This window comes from Geospiza fortis, unplaced genomic scaffold, assembly GCF_000277835.1.
Source record: "Geospiza fortis unplaced genomic scaffold, GeoFor_1.0 scaffold75, whole genome shotgun sequence".
In the NCBI taxonomy this organism is placed as follows: Eukaryota; Metazoa; Chordata; class Aves; order Passeriformes; family Thraupidae; genus Geospiza; species Geospiza fortis.
In genome coordinates this window covers 1,423,916-1,441,510 of record NW_005054360.1, presented here as the reverse complement: position 1 = coordinate 1,441,510, position 17,595 = coordinate 1,423,916, and the positions used below count along the sequence as shown (strand labels likewise).

The window sequence follows — 17,595 nt, the reverse complement described above, 5'->3', positions numbered from 1 at the left end:
GGTGAGGCGTCGCCGGGGTGGCAGCGCTGCTGCCGAGCAGCTCTATGCGGGAGAGCGGCGTCCCCGGTATGAGCCCCGGGCCGTCCTCGGGGAGCGGCCGCTGCTCGGGCACACCCCGCTCTCACCTCCCTGAAGCCTGGAGGGTTTGGTCAGGGGACCTCTGATAACGACAGCTGCTTTTATAAGTACTTTAAATAAAGGGAAATAACGGCAGAAACCTTGCCAAGCGCCAGAGCGCTGCTGGCCTCTCGCCTGTAAACAGCTGCCGTAGCTGAGCCCCCTCAGCTGCTGCGCCTGCCGGCGGGTAAAGCACCGCCTCTGAGAGATAATACGAGAATAAATTATAAAAACCCTTCTTGCTGAGTTAGTATTTTAAGAAAATTCAACAAAAACCTGTTGTGTTTTCTATGTCGTTGCACAAAGAGCTAAAATCTAGGCTGATTGTTAGTAAGAAGCTTACCAATTATTTGTGCAAACTTGACTTTGTGATTAAAAGGATAATAACAATCTATATAGTACACAAAGAATAGGAAACATAAAAACAGTCACACAAAATAGGCATCGCTCTGCAGAGCTATATATCTCTATGCAGTTTTATTATGAGTGTTTTGAGGTTGAATCATTTGTGTGCTCTGTTTTGTTTTTCAGGTGATGAAAAAAGCAGACATGATCAACAAAAATATGGTTCACCAGGTGCAGGCAGAGAGAGATGCACTGGCTCTGAGTAAAAGTCCTTTCATTGTGCACTTATACTACTCACTTCAGTCAGCAAACAACATCTATTTAGTGAGTAAAAAATGGCTGTGGCATTTTATGGTAGTCTTGAAAATTGAGCGTGAACTATACTGATATCTCAAAACATTTTTGTAATGGTGTTCCTTAGTCACTTTTACATCTTTCTCAGAATGCTTGAACAAGTAAAATATTTCTCTTCCTCTGGTGCCTTTGGGCTCTTTCTGCTCATGTTCCCATCTGTTACAGGAGAAACTTAGAAATTCTAACAGCTGCTCTGTCTTAGAAATATGTAGAAATCTTAGGGAAAACAAGAAGTCATTCTATTCAAGCAGAAGCCAAGTGACTGGAAGATACTCCATGGTTGACTTAAAGGAAATCTATTTTACTTATTGCTAGTGCTCAAATTTTGTTACAGTTGTTGGCCTACATGACAAGATGATAACTGAGTGGCAAAACTAAATGCTGGTCCACACAGAGCGCTGTGGAGCACAGCAGGACTTGTGCATGGGTTTATGTGCTGCTTCCACATAAGAATTCAGACTGTCTGCAAAGGGTCTGGCACAATTTGTGTGGGTTGCTGTAAGGACACACAGGGAACAGCTTGATGAAATTCTGAGACAAGGTTGCTGTGCACTCCTACAATGCATTTTGAGTGTAAGCAAAGGCTTCTTTTTCTGGAGTCTCTGAACTGATGCATGGAGTAGAGGATTTCAGGGTGTAGGATTTGTAAAGGAGATGCTAGAATCATGTCTGCATATGTGTGTATATATATATATGGTTTTTTATATATATATGTGGAAGAATATTGTGTATTGGACTGTAAGTACTGATGAGATTTCCTGACCAAAACCCCTTAAATGCATTCTTGACATCAAAGAGTGAGTTTCAGAAGCCCTGCTGACTTCTGTTTTGAGTATGACATGAGCCATCATAATGTGTCTGCATAATGGTCTACTGGTTGTGTGTGGTTTTTTTTCACTCTTTTTCATGTGCCTTAAATGCACAGTAACTCTCACTGCATTTTTGATAGCTTGTACTTATTTCACAAAGCTCAGGTCTTAATTTAATGCTTTGTATAAATGGTGGCAAGATAAAGTATTGAGATACCTTAATTTGTATAGAACAGGTGGTCTTTGGCTTCAGGTGTGGAGTTTAACAGGAATGCTTTGCACTTCATTTTCTATACTATGGAATATTAAGCTAAATATAGATTAATATAGGAATATAAATATAGGTTAAAATACATAATATTCAACATAGAAATATATAATATTTATAGAAAATTTTCTGTAGTTAGCTCTCAAAAGCTGTAGTCAGCTTTTTAGTTAGCTTCTAAAAATAATTTAGGCAAATGAAATAAGCAAGTGGTCTACAGAAAGAAAATGTTTAATGTCTGCTGTTACATGAAACTTTGATTATTTTATCCAAGTGAAAAGTATTGTGTGGGAAATTAGGTTTGCACAAAGGTACTTCTCTCTGCTTCTGCTCCTTGAAATATTTTTCTAGGGGTGAAAGTTATTCTGTATTTTACTTGCAATTTTGAAATGTGTTTTAAGTTTAAAATGCTTGACTGACAGGTGATGGAGTATCTTATTGGTGGAGATGTCAAATCTCTTCTCCATATTTATGGATATTTTGATGAAGAAATGGCTGTTAAGTATATTTCTGAAGCAGCATTGGCTCTTGACTATCTTCATAGGCATGGAATAATCCACAGGTGAATTATTTTTTTTCTTACAAATAAGTATTTGATAGGTTGGGGTTTCTATTTTTTCACTCCAACATATAACCATCACTTTCATTGTGGCAGATTCTCAGGCACTTCATTTGCTAGTGCTCCTGGAAGTTCTTTCTGTATATGTGCGCTGCAGCAATGCTGTGAAACAATGGCTAAAATCAAATCTGTGCCTGTGTGCTGAGCACACAAACCCACACAACTTTCCCCTGCCAGCTCTTTCCCAGCGCTGGATTAGCAGCTGTGGCGGTTCAGGAGCCCTCTGGGTACTGCACACATGGGCCTGTAGGACAAAGGGACACTGAATACCCTGATGCTCCCCCAGAGGGAGGGCTCTTTTTGCATTCAGCAATGCTGCGGACAGCACACATGAAAACTCCTGCTCGAGGTTTGCTTGTCACCTGTAGGAGATGCACATTAATGAATGTTATGATGGTGCTACTTGTGAAGGATGCTTGTCAAGCCTGCTGAAGCACAAAATATGCAACTCTTGACATGCATGCTGATTTTTACAAAGCCTGAGATGTTTGTGCCATATTGAATGCTTTGATTCATTTGATGTGTTCCTTAAACTGAAGTCTTCTGCTGGCTAGGATGTTACTATTAAACACCTCTGACCAATGCTTTGTATTGACTGTTTCTGGCCAGTGAGCTTCCTTAGTGTTGCTCAGTGCTCTTTTTGCTGACTTCAGCTGTATTCATATTTTCAGGGATTTGAAGCCAGACAATATGCTCATTTCTAATCAGGGACATATAAAGTTGACAGACTTCGGGCTTTCCAGAGTTACTCTGAACAGAGGTAAGAGTTGTTTCTATTCCTTTGGTTGTATTAAAATGTATTTCTGCATCATGTTTCCATATTCTTGAATACTTCACATCCCTGTCAAGGGCACCTTTCAATTAAATAAGTGCAAATGTTGCAGTAATACCTGATTTCTAATAGGTAAGTACTGATTAGCTACATGCTAGTAGGGGGTCTGCTCTTAGCATTGCACTTCAGAAGGTAAAATATTTGTTCTTTGGGACAAGGGTGTATGAAATATGATCTAGAGCCCTTTCTTTGGAGGGATATGGATTTCAAAGTTTTCTGAGGTCTGCTAGGAGATTTCAATGGGTGAATAAATAATTCTGGCTTGTTCCTGTTTCTCTGACTACTCTGGCCTTCAGTTCATGTCTCTCGGTCCTGTATAAATTAATTTCAAATAAATTAACTGGAACATTCCAGACAATAGTTTGAGGGATAAGGGGAAGATCAGCTCAGTGCTTTGGCATGTAAATGTTCTCTTTTCAAGCAGAAAATATAGCTGAATAGTCATGACTGTCTGGCACAGGCTGCAGATCTTAAGGTGAATAACCAATTTCTGAGCTGGTTTGTACCTCCTTAGCCAGATCATCCAAACTTACACTGCACAGCACCAGTTTTTTTGAAACAGCTGCTGGAGGGTACGTCCTTTTTATATAGTTAAAGGAATGTTGAAATTCAGAGATGTCTATGGAGTTTGATTCATGGCTTTAAGAATATAAAGGAAAATCCTAGGTATTCTGTATTTTTTATGATATACTGCTTTAAATGATATTCTAATGGGACAGGTTATTGTTGTGTCTAGTTGAACATTATATGAAAGCTTTAAAGCTACTTACTACTAGTGAGAAAAAAAAAGGTATCCAAGTTTGAATATTCACATATGAAAAATTATTGTGTAGCTTTTTTGAGATGTCTTTTGGAGTGATGGCAGGTTTGGAATCCAATATAGTACCCTATTCCACAAGCCATAAGCTGGAACTGCTGCCTAAAAACCAGAGCTGATATCAAATTAGAAAATGTAGTGCTTTTTGCATAGTGTGTTGGAAAAGAAATTTGGCTTCTGCAACTTCTGTGTGTATAAATGTATGGATGTATAAGAAAAAACCTTGTGTTATGTAAGAATGTACAGGTAAGTCTTCAGTTGGTCTTGGTGGCTTCATTTGTATATTTTTTGAGTATGTGACTCAATTTTTTTTTCGGCTTCATGAAACTTAAGTAAATGTCTGCAACTTTGCCTTTGTTTAATATCAAAATGAAAACCTGATCTATTCGACTTTTGTGGTTTTTTTCTTCTGTAGAGATAAATATGATAGATATCCTTACTACCCCGTCAATGGCAAAGCCAAAACAGGACTATTCACGTACTCCAGGACAATTGTTGTCTCTTATCAGTTCTCTGGGCTTTGTAAGTAAATTTTCGCTGTCTTTGAAGTATTTCATTTTAGTTTATTTACTATCTTAAATTCAATAGTTGGCACGATAAGACTATTCTTGCATCTCTTCTGCCAGCTGGTAGAATGACTTGTGATATGTTTAGTGTACTTTGAAATTCTGATGTGATTATCTTGGACTTTTGAATTGCTGACTTTTTAATGATCATGGCCAAGCTCCAATGCAAACTTAAAGAATGGGTGAAGTTGCACTCTCAATCCTGGATTGAGAATTTGTTCAGATTCCATTAACTTTTAACTTTCTCTTTCTGCATGTTAGTATACTCCTCCTGTAGGAATGAAAGTGCCAGGGCACAAATCGAGTCCAACATCCGACAGTCCGCAGGGAGTGGTTTCTCCTGTACCTATGGCCCAAAAGGAAAATACCCCTCTTTCAACTAAATTGTTCAAAACACGTGAGTACACCAGGCCTTGTGCTGAGGAATACTCTGGTTGTAAGGTTGTGGTCTTTTAATTTTATATGAGTAGTTTGGACCCACTTCATAAAAGGTGTGATTCTATTGGTGTCTTGCTCTCCACCGTTCCTCCAGAGCTTTACATATGACCTGTTTTCACCTACACTACTCATGTCATCTTCTAAAGTGGTTTTGTTTGATTGGGTTTTTTCAAATCATGACCCCTGAATTCAAAATCATCCTTTAACATTTTATGGAAATAGTGTCAGTTCTTGACATACTTTCAGTGGAAATTGTTAAGTATAGCAATGTATGCTTTCATTTAAATTGTCTTCTCTTGCTGCTTTCTCATTTCTAACCTGAAATGAAAAAGAAGGCAACTATGCTGCTAATGTTTGTACTGCTTTTACATTCTTGGCAAGTTCCTAATTCAAAAAATGTGTAAATTGACTATGCAGGAAAGATGACAAGAGAAATTGTTGTCAACACAGCTTTCCTTAGCTTCCTTTGATGTGAAAGCTTAACATACTGTGAAGTCAGTCAGTATATGTTGCCTGTTTGTATCAACATTTGAATTTCTTTTTCTCTTAAGATCTGGATAATTCTCAATTAACACCTGTGATGCCAGCGAGGAGTTTAACTCCCACTCTGCTTCAGTCAAGAAACAGGTTTGGTACCTCCGGTGTCAGTAGTCAGTCTCACACACACCTGTCCAGTGTGGAATCAGAAAACTGGAGCAGCCCCAGGTGCGGGAAAGGCGTAGAGGTCAGGACTGTTCCATCCTCCCACTCTAAAGTAAAATTAGTTTGTACTTGTGTATGCAAATGTCTTCTATTTACTCTGCTTGCCTCAGTTATTTCAAGTGTTGAGAAACGTTCCTACAGTAGATGGAGCAGGGGTTGTAATTTGTGTTAAGTAGGATTTTGGGTCAAACTGATATAACCTGTTCCGTCAAGCAAATATTAGTCCTTTGCAATATAACAGGAGAAGCAAATGCTACTGAGCCTGCAGCAAAGGAGTGAAAGAGAAGGCTTCACTGACCATCACTGGTTTAGCCCTATCCTGCACAAGGTGGGCACTGCTGGGAGCAGTGGCTTTTTGGAAGCTGACCTTGGCCCTATAGCTTTATTTGCTCAGCATTTTGGGTGAAAGAATTTATTTAAAAGACAGAACTTAGAAAAACAATAAAATCCACGTCAAACTTCAAGTAGCTATTAAACTGAAACGTTTAAGTCTTTTATTACTGAAGGGTTTTGTATCAACTAACCTAACACCAACAATTATAGCTGGTAATATTTTATCCTAAAATATTTTATCCTATTTTAATGTGTTAATGAAATTCTGCACAAACACAAACCTAAAAGAAAATGCTGCTGTGCTATGTAGTTCCTTCCCTTGATTCCTATTTAAAGCATACAGAACAACTAACATTTAACACAATTTATTATTCTGTATTTATCTGTTTCTTAGGCCTTGGTTTTAGTATTGTGTCAAAACATTAGGAATATCAGATTTTTCTTTTGTCATCTCTGAAGTGTAATATACCACAGGGTACTATAATGGGGTTCTTTCCTTTGAACTTTCTTGGAAACTGAAAACTTCTGTAGCTTAACATCTTAAAATAAAATCACAAATACAACATCAGTTGCTCTATTTTTTCATCCCTTGGCATTTAAAAATATATCATTTTATATTGTATTATAGTAAGCTTATTTTATGTTCTTAACTTGGTAATTTGACTTCTTTTATGCCTTATCTGGTTTTGGATTTTTTTATATTTTGAAGTATGGTTTTTCACTAGTAGTCGTTAGAATGAGTAATGCTTGCAAATCTGCATTTCATTATGGAGGCTGTAATAAAGTATTTCAAATTAAATATTTCTGTAATGCTGTAATCATATTTTTCTTGATACTCAAAACTTAATGTGCTTTTTTGCAGCAACGTGAAGATGAACCTTGTTCTACAACATCCAAAACCAGTAACAGTGGGTCAGCTCTCCTTTCAAATGCTATGTTGCCAAATAGCAAAGAAGTTTTAAAGAGGAAAGAGCTCGAGTCTGCCATTTCTCCCATTGCCAGCAATGAGTCTGGCAGCAGGCAGAAGCTGGGAAGTGAACGTTTGGATATAACAGATACTCCTGTGAGCACTCTGGATGTGAAAGTAGTAAGAAAGTGTATTTCTGAAAACAAGATTTGGAAAGAAAAAGTCTTTGTAAATAAAAGAGACATGACTTATGAAACAGTGGAGACTTCCAGATTACAACAGTCACTTTCAAGACAGAATGAGCCTGTCAAAGAGGAAGAAATGTTTGAAAAGCCAGGTGTAAAAAGAAGCTTTGAATCAGTTGACACTAGTCCTTGTCAGGAACTTAACTATGTTAAAAAAAGCAATGCAGAATATAAACGTGGCTGTCAGATCTCAGAATTTCCTGCAAACAAAGGGACAGGTTTGACAACAGAAATTCAATCCTTAATGCTTTGTAATGATGGATGCCTATGTGACACCTCTGAAAGCAAGGAAGAAGTTAAGAGTTTTATTAGTAACCAGGAAACAGTAGAAAGATTGCTTACTCCAACTGTAGCTAAAAATCTTATGTGTGATCTGGATGCGGACTGCGGAAAGGATGATGAAAAGGAGTACATGAACTCAAGTTTTTTAGTCACTGATGATGAAAAACCTTTAGATGTCTTCAGTGCAGATTCTGACTTACTTCCTGAAGTGTCTGTAACAGAAAGCCATCTAGAAAAGCAGCTTTTACATTTGGACAGAAGTGTTAAAGACCTCTCCTTTGAGGAACCAAAACCTGAAGGTGTGCTAATAACATCACCAGAGTCCCGAGATGCCTCACAGTGTGGAGAGGAGGCACATACAATCCAGGACTACAAGCTAGTACATCAGGAAAAGGATAATGACCAGAAACACATGGAAGACGCTTGCCTTGACACAGTATCTTCTCCTTCAGAAAAGATGAAGGAAGCACTGAGTCTCTTCAAAAAAAATGCTGTTGTTTTTCGGAGTTATAATAGTCCAATCAATCTATCCAATATATCTGAGCCGTGCAGCATGGCTTCCTTAGATATAATGGATCTTTCACCTGCCTGCAGTGGCTCTTACCCAACAGCTATCACTCCATTACAGAAAGGAAGATCATATCAGGTCTATCAGGTAGGTAAGGACACAGATAGAGACTTTGTACATGCATTGGACATTAGGGACCTGAAATTATTTCAGTGGTAAGTTTAGGGAAAACTCAAGTAGTTTGAGGTAGTTTGCAGAATGACCTCTGTTGTCAGGGTTTAACTTGCTGCACTTGTATGGCCAAAATTATAATATCTGTAAGAATTTAGCAGTAGCTTTATGTTCACTGGTTTGCCTTTGGCTCAACATGCATTGACTGTCCATCTCTGAGAAATCTTTGCTGTTACAATGAACTGATTTTTAAAAGCCTGTGCTGTTTTGTCTTGCAGTGTTGTATTTTCTGTGAGCAGTTATAGGTTTCCTAATGTAATGGAAAGTCTTTGTTGTTGGTTTTTTGGTTTTTTTTTTTGTTATCCTGCACTCTTCCCAAGACTGTGTGAATGCTGTTCAGCTGCTGGTAACTGCCATTGTACCTGCTACTTTTTTTTTAAATCCTGTTAAAAGTGATGGTGTAATGTATTCTGTCAAGTGCCAGTTACAAGCCTATTACAAAGATTGATGTGAACAGTGATAGCTGCTGATGTGACACTGGAGGAAGAACTTAAGGAAAAGTTTCTCAAAGAGTAGGCATCTTTATGCTTCAAGACTGTTGAGATAAAGCAATGGAAGCACATTTCACATATGCTTTTCAGGGACTGTTTTGTGACTTGTTCTTGGCTTGAACTTAAGTATCAATTATTACATCTGTGACTAAACCTGGAGCTGGGAGTTTCTGAGCTGGTTTTGTTTGACATCTGAGTCCTTGTCCCATTTTTCAGACCCCTTATCGGGGGGATGCTGGCACGCCGTACAGGACTCCAAAGAGTGTTCGAAGGGGAGCTGCCCCCGTAGAAGGTGAACGCATCCTGGGGACCCCAGACTACCTGGCACCTGAGCTGCTTTTGACACAGCCTCATGGTAAGGCAGACCAGCATCTGTCAGTACTTGAAAGGTGGCACTTGACATTTCTAAATGTCTGTAGAACTGTAAACCCTTCAAGTAATAAGATTGGGAATTCTTAAAAAATAGCTAGTGCTTAGCTTTTGCCATCATGGGTGGCTGTGTTTGCTTCAGCTGCTCCTTCCATTCCTTTACTGTTTTCTCATAACCAAAGATTTTGCTTGTTCACCAGCAGGCTTGCTGCCAATCAGTATTGGAAGCTGCTTTGGCAGCCTGAGACTCGTATGTGGCTTAGGAGTAACAACTTGATTATCCTGAGTGCCCTTAAAGATTCTTTGGGATGGGAGAGGGGAAATTTTAGCGTGAAAGGCTTAAGCCTTCAATTATTTTTAGAATGTCTTCTGTTTATTGATATTAAAGTGTTATGTGAAGCCAGACAATTGTATGAAGTTGCCTTAAAATCAGTTATTGAGTTGAGTGATCTCATTAAACACTCCAGATATCTGACAGGATCTTCTGTATAAAGGTGCAGTAATAGCCATGCCAACCTCAAATTTTTGGAGGTTGGTTTTTTGGGTTTGTTTGTTTGTTTTCAAATTACTATACTAAAATAGCACAACTTTGAAGGGCATAAATTTCTTTGTCTCAGATTCTGAGATCCACCGAGGTTAACAAAATGTCTGAAATAGTTTTCCACTAAATTGCAAGAAGCGTTAACAAAAATTAAATGCAATGCATCTATCTCTAATACAGTTGTTGATGTACAATTCCATTTTATTTCCACCCCAAAGGTATACTACTATTTTGTAGAACTGCAAATCTTGGGAAAATTACATGAGAGAGAGACCTTAATTGAGAGGTAGTTATTACTATCCTGTGGAGCAATAAAATTCTGCTAATATAGATTAACTAAAACTCTCTGAAGAGATTTAACAGTAAAAACTGAAAATGCTAAACATATGTAGTTGTTGTTTTGCACTTCCATTTAGGATTCCTGGATATATGGCAGATGTTAAAACTGGATAATATTTTGGAAATGTAATCAGTGCTACTTAGACAATGTAAAACTTGATCACAGGCTGATTTCTCTGTGGTTACTGGGTTTTCAGGACTTCAGTGAAAACTTGCAGAGTCTGGGGTTTGTGTCAGGAAATTACAAGTCTCCCATTACCTTCATTGAAGCCAGGGTTTTTGGAACTCCAAATTTTCCCTCACTAAATATTTCACATGTTGAGCTGCTTGTAAATGTAGTTTTAATCCTAAATTAACCATGTTACAAAACTATTTTATTTTTGTTTCTAACTTAGATTTAACATTGCCATCTTTCCTTATTGTGGAATACTACCTTGGGGGAAAAAATCTTCATTTCTATGTGTTTGGAGAATCATACTTGATATTCAATGTTTGTATTTGTTATGGGGTTTTTTGGGCAATAATTGTAATATTTTTACTTCATTGTCTTTTCATATGCAGGGACTCTGGTATCTGGTGAGTTTTCTATATTCTGTGCAGAACTGAAGTGTTCAGCATAATTGAACAGTCAAAGTATAACCAGATCACAGTTTCTGAGAACATTGTTTGAGTGAACAATGTTTCTGTATAGAAAGACATGTCCAATATGCCTCCACATGAACATGTGTGATGCTCACAGAATCAGGAAACATCATATCAGTGTGACTAAGCTATCAGAAATCACACATATAAACATGTACTTCAGAAGGAAAGTCAGCATTCTTAAATTGTTTAACACGAGGTAAACCCAGAGCCACTTTTTGATTGCTGCTTTTTACTTCATTGCAGTCAGTCTGATTTACTTTGCCTATGGGTGAAGAAGGTTCAGGTGCTCAAGACCTGGTGTTACTGCTTCTTGCTTCAAATCACAGAATTGTAGAATATCCCAAGTGGAAGAGACCCACAAGGATCATTGAGTCCATCTTATGTCCCTGTCCAGGACAGTCCCAGAGTCACAGCATGTCCCTGAGAGCACAGCATGTCCCTGCAAACACTTCTTGAGCCCTTGCCAGGCTTGGTGCTGTGACCACTTCCCTGGGGAGCCTGTTCCAGTGCCTAGCCACCCTCTGGGTGGAAAAACTTTTCTTAATATCCCACCTTAACCTCCCCAGCACAGCTTCATGCTGTCCTTTGGTCCTGTATTGCAGGTTTATGGTAGGAGTTAATCTAATTTTAGTTAGACTTTGTGTGGGAAAAATTGCTGCTGAAACCTGGTTATTACACTGTTCAGGTTGTGATCTTATTAGACTTTGACTGGAGCTGGGAGTATTTTACTGAACATCCAGGAACTCTTAACAACAGAGGATGTGAACTCACTGCTTTGATGTGCTTAGCTTGGTGGGCACTCTTACTGCTGTTAGGACATGCTAAAAGTGTATTAAATTTCTGGTTAACACTGGTTTTCAGCATTTCTAAACTTCACAGCAGTCTTTGTGAAATGGCTCAAACATTCATTTGCTTGGAGGCGTCTTAGGTTTTTTTTCTATGCCAAAAAAGCCAAGAACAATTAGATTTATTATCTTTCCAAGTTTGGGGTTTTTTTTTTAACAGCAACTGTGGCATCTATTCTTTATATGGTGGAGTGGGCATGGCTTGAAGATGCAGGAAGCTTAGGATGCATGCAGCGCTGTCTGGTATTGCTTTGCCTGCTGGTTTCAATGTACATTAATAGGATAGATTGGCAAAAAGACAAAACCTTGGATTGTGGAAAACCAGAACTATCTAGTAACAAAGCAGAGATAGCTAGTAACTACACATTGCCCCAGTCAGTTCAGTGTAATGGAAAGTAATGCCAGCTTCATGTGTGCTGGCTTGTTTCTGCAAGCTGTCTTCATGATGTTCATCATAATTTAGACAAACAAAAATGAAGTTCAATGGCCTGAAGTTTTGGAGCATTTTTAAATAACTGAGAGAAGGGCACAGAAGGTAACATGGAGCACTCATCCAGGCTCTAGTCATGAGGCATCTATTTCTTATCACAAAACAATCTCCTGGAGGAGTTAGCTCCTGGATTCTGTTCCTGGGAGTTGATAATTAGATTGTTACTAAGAGCCCTCTTGGTTTTATCAGTAAACCCCAGTGCTACCTGTCACTACCAGACACACAAGAATGCAAGCACACTACGGTTCTCCAGGTGAAGGAAGAAAGAGGAAGTTTATTCTCTGACTCGAAAATTTATAGTTTTCCAAAAGTGATGGCGGATTGGAGGGTGACAGTGACACCTCTCCAATGACACTGGTTAAACTATCAGTCTATCAACTTTCTCCTCTTCCATAAAAGAAGTCAAAACAATCAGTTGTTTACAGAAAGTGTCTGAGAAAGTTCACCACAAGAATGTCTATATCGGAAGGCCTAGAAAATCTTAAAAAACCAAGGTGACATGTTACCTATAATGAGGTAAGGAGCAGAGTGGCTTTAAAAAACCTTTTAATATATTTTTAATCTGCATGAATATTAAATATAACTTGTCTCTTCATAATTTTCAAGAAATTTGCAGAACTTAAACACTCTTCAGCTTCTGCTAATCTCAAAGTCTTTGCAAGTATTATTTCTGTAGTGTAATTATGTGGATTTATTTTACCAGGTTCTGCTGTAGACTGGTGGGCTCTTGGAGTTTGTCTGTTTGAGTTTCTAACTGGAATTCCACCTTTTAACGATGAAACACCAACACAGGTCTTCCAAAATATTTTGAAAAGAGGTAATCTGTTTCAGTAATCAGGGCAAGTATGTATTTCCAATATTTGTTTTATAGTTTGAGTTACCAACTCAACTATGTCTTTGTCTCTAGATATTCCCTGGCCTGAGGGTGAAGAAAAGCTGTCTGATAATGCCCAGAATGCAATAGATCTTCTTCTAACAATTGACACTACTAAGAGAGCTGGACTGAAGGGTTGGTATTAAAATTGTTCTTTGCAACCAATTGCAGGTTTTTAAGTGGTGATCTCCTCCTCCTGAAACTTAGGCTAATAAACTTCAGTGCTTCACTAGGTTCCATGTATAGCACCACAGCACTTAAAAAGTTTTGATATTTTCTGTATTTCTTGTGGGGTTTTTCCTTTCTGAACAAAGTAATTCTGGGGCTGGATTGTTTTGTTGGTATTTAATTCTTTTAATTGAACTTCTGTTTTCCTTTACTGCTGTTCTGCTATGCATTTTTAGTGTTAGACATCTGATGTACCAAAGTTCTCTCTTATCAAATGGGTATTTGGAATTTTTAACCTAAATGACATTGGGAATCTTGATTAAAAGATGATATTTTGGGAGAGAAGCCTCCTACAAGAAACAGTTAATTCAGAGAGGGTAGTTTTTTCTTAGGAATCAGCCTGTCTTTGCTGAATGCATAGGAGAATACAAAGTTGGACAAATATATACTGTACAAAGTCAACTTTTTTTTTCCCTTGTAGGAGGGCTTAAACATTTCCTATTGTTAACAGTGACTATGGTTTTTTTAAAAAGAAAGTTGATAATGGAAAGAAATTTAGTGTGAGATATTTTGGAAATAGAGAAAGAAATCTTATGAGAACTATTCAGGAATTCACTAGAGAAGGAAATTACTATGGAGAGGCTTACACATAAAGAGACTAAATGCTAGAAGCTGAAATCAAGCCAAATTAAAATAGCAAAGGTACAAGATTATTAATGAAGATTAATATGTCAGCAGACAATTCTGTGGCTTTGATAGTTCCCAAAAAGCAATTTGAAGGTGTTTTAGTTAAGCACAAGTTATTGTCTTTGTTTCTGGATTTTAGAGTGAAATCTAAATTGCCTGTCAAGGGCAGAATTTTAAAATAGGTGACATAATGGTTTCTTCCTATCTGAACTTCTTTGAAATTCATTCTTTGTCAAGATTTACAACTGTATCTGGCCTCTGTGTCCACTGAAGTGAAGTTGGATGAGTAGTTTTCAGGACAACCATTAAGTTTTTCTTGTTGCACCTAAGTTTCCATCACTGTCATCTTCTCTCCCCTCTCCCAAATTTGTGCTCTCCCTACAGCATGAAGCCTTTAGTACTGGGAAATCCCAGTTATGTTGTTGTAGTGCTGTGCTTCTCTAAATTCAGTCTTTCTGGGTAAGAGCAGCTTTCAAGCTGCTTTTGGCTCAGTGGAACTGTATGGAACAGGTTCCCTGGATGAGGGTGACAGCTACTTGTCCTGCCAACAGTTTGGTCCTACTAAAGTTGGGGGTAATCAAAGCCCAGTTGCAATTTGCACTTCTGTGAACTTCTAGAGAAGGAATATAGAGCAAATCTACTGACAGTTACAGATGAGGGAACAAAGTGACTGTGGGGCTTGGACATAAGGAAGTTTCTAATGCTGATGTGAACTTCTGTTTCAGAACTGAAGCATCACCCCCTCTTTCATGGGGTGGACTGGGATAATCTCCAGAACCAGACGATGCCATTTATACCTCAGCCTGATGATGAGACTGACACCTCTTACTTTGATGCTAGAAACAATGCTCAGCACCTGACTGTGTCTGGATTTAGCTTATAGCATCAAGAGAAGTGGACATTCTCCATGGTTTTGCACACTTACAGGTTGTCTTGTAACCCTAGTTTGGTCTTGACTAAGTTTCCTCGCTGAATTTAGTGTTTCAAGTTACCAGCCTATTTTTATTCTTTAGTGAAACTACTGTATGAAACTGGTATCAAGTGCCTTTGTGCTACTTGTTATGTCCTGCACCTTACTGAGAGGCCAGAGCATTGTGTTTCTTGGACCTAATAACTCTTGGCAATAATGGGGCTTTTTAATAGTAATTAATTATTCCAGTTAGAAAATGTGGTGTTATTTCCCAGCTAAACATAATAGAGAAAGGATATAAAGGAATTGGAATTGTATCTAATTAATAACTTAACTATTGGTGTTTCAGTGTGGTGGCAAGCTGGTTTGGGAGCAGTCCTGTCTGAACAGTGTGAATATATATCCACTGTGCAAAACTGGTCATTCCTATTCAAGATGGAAAATTGAAATCTTAATGCAGCATTGCAATGTCTTGTCTTCTGTTTGTCCTATTCCCTAGAAGGACTGGGAAAATACAACAGTTAATCCCAAGTTAATTTGGCTACAAGTGACACATGAGACTGGCAGGAGACTATCCTGTCCTAGAGAAATGGGGCAGGGAGAGGATACTTGGGGCAAGTCTGTTGAATAAATGCTTTGCTTAAGTTGTTGTGTTGTAGCCACTTGAGTTGTAGGAAGCTGGACTGAACACACATTTTAGCAGTTACTGGTTTTATGTAGAAAATGCCCAGTGTGTGTGTGTGCTCCCTTGTGTCAGATGACAAGTGACAGATGATTTTTTGTTTTCTAGCAAGCAGAATTCATACTGAAGCTGCCAAGTATTAAAGGCTGTAATATATTGTAGGCTAACAGACTGTTTTGTAAACTCACAGCCAGAGCTTGGATTTTGACTAGAATATAAAATAGAAGTGTATGTTCTGTATAAACCTAAATTAGGGGGAAGTATATTTAAATTTATCTTTAAATGCAATACAAATCTTGTGTCTGCTAGGTTTTAGAGATTTATTTGTAGATAATTCTGTTTAAACAGTCTTCGGTATTTTTCTTGTATATGTATCTCTAACTTAAAGAAGATTTTAATTTTTCAGGTTAATACATGTTAGATAAAGATCATTTGTGCTAGATGGTGTTACCAGCCAAGGGCCATGTGCCAGAAGCCAAGCATTTTGCCAGTGATTTTTGCCAAGTGCCTTTTGGTTTCATGAACTGACTCTTTTTGTAGCAGTAGTGAGTTGTCCCTTCATTACCCTGCTTCCTACAAGACAATATTTATTGATGGAATTCTGAGCAAACAGAGTCTGCCAGGCTTTCTGCTGTCCCCTCAGGTTGCTGGGAAAGGAATGGGAATGGTGAAGAAAAAGGAAGTTTCCTAGAAAGACCTAAAGAGAGCTGATTTTTAATAGCTCAGAATGACTAATCCCAGTTCTTGTTGTGAAAACTCAATTTTGTGAAACAGAGTCTTGGCAAGTTGTAAAACACAGTGAATTTCACTCCCTTTGCTAAGGACTGCAGTTTCAGAGAACTTCTAAATTGTTCAGTCACACTGCAATTGTTGCATGATGGAAAAGGTGCAAATGAATGCAGTACTGAAGCAGTATTCATAGACAACATTCTCTGAAAGTGATGAGAAGTTCTTCGGTGGTTTTCCTGTGTAGTGTTAGAATGTATAAGCTGGGGTAGGAGGGTACCTTAATCACTGGGTTTTTATGCAATTTATTCTTCCATTTCTAGTAATCTAGTTTAAAAAATAAATCTTAAAAGAATTAACTATGATTACATGTCAAAGAAATAAGAAACTGAACACCACAACAACTCTGTGTCTTCAGTGCTTTACAAATGGTTATACCTGTTCCCATTTGTCAGTATAACACATTCCCATCAAGGTGGAAGAAACTTGTTGCACTGGTATAGTCTTCTTTAACCCCTTGAAATAGTTCTTAATCATCTACAAGGGCTTCTTGTAAAGCTTCTATAAAAATCTTATCCTAAAAGAAAATTGTGATGTTTCTACCAGTTGATTAATGCAAAAACATAGAATTAATACAAAACCAATTGATTAATACAAAAACAGTAAATTGGCCAATTGACAAATCTGAATGTTTAATATAAAGTTATCACTACACTGCTATCCAAAATTTAAATTTCACACAATTAGCCCTGAAAATATTGCAATATCCTGTTCTCTTAATTATCTTGCATTTATCCAGGTTATAGCAAACATGGAGTTAAATGTCAGACGTTGATTGTTGAGATTTGTGATGTTGTGGGGTGTTTTGATTGGTGGGGCTTTTATCTTTTGTAAAAAGGTGAATCCTAGCTTTATTGTTCAACATGGAATTCCTTGTTAACTCAATCCCACTGGTTTTATCCCACTTGTTGCTTGATTTGAAATACTACAGGTAAAAGTTCAAAAGGTATAATGTAGTAGCTGGAAGAGATCTAGTGGTTCTTATTAGTAAAGATCTACAAATAACAGTGTAGGCTGGCAAAAGTTTCTGATCCTTTGAAGCTGTAGAGTACCACTTGGCAAGTCCTGCAGCTGTTACATGGTGCTCCCTGAAGGCCTAAACTTCATGTGCACAACCTACCCATAAACTCTGCAGCTTCCAGGTTATCTTGGGAGACAGTTTATCAGCCATTACATCTGAAAACTACTGGCAAGATCAGTGTTGTACTTGGTTACACAGAAGCAGCAGTTTTGGATGGTTATTCCCAGCCCTTATGTGCTGTTCGGCACACCTACACATGGGGCAGTGTCTGGGGACCAAGGTGCTGAAGTGCTGCCATTTGTTGTTGAGCTCAGAGATTCCAGTTTCAGCATGATTAGGTTTACCACATGCTTACTCTGGCAATAAAATGCATGATT

General features: G+C 38.1%; 1 protein-coding gene across 1 annotated transcript; it reads left to right on the top strand.

Annotated features, from left to right (window-relative positions):
* The first annotated feature begins 652 nt into the window (after positions 1 to 652).
* On the top strand, positions 653 to 16,502 carry MASTL (microtubule associated serine/threonine kinase like). Its single transcript, XM_031059346.1, has 11 exons — positions 653 to 786; positions 2,313 to 2,452; positions 3,181 to 3,269; positions 4,574 to 4,680; positions 4,986 to 5,121; positions 5,714 to 5,886; positions 7,060 to 8,286; positions 9,078 to 9,216; positions 12,794 to 12,907; positions 12,998 to 13,099; positions 14,545 to 16,502. Exons 1-11 carry the CDS (start codon positions 667 to 669, stop codon positions 14,700 to 14,702), a joined length of 2,505 nt encoding a protein of 834 aa, XP_030915206.1. The 5' UTR covers positions 653 to 666; the 3' UTR covers positions 14,703 to 16,502.
* The last annotated feature ends 1,093 nt before the right edge of the window (positions 16,503 to 17,595 follow it).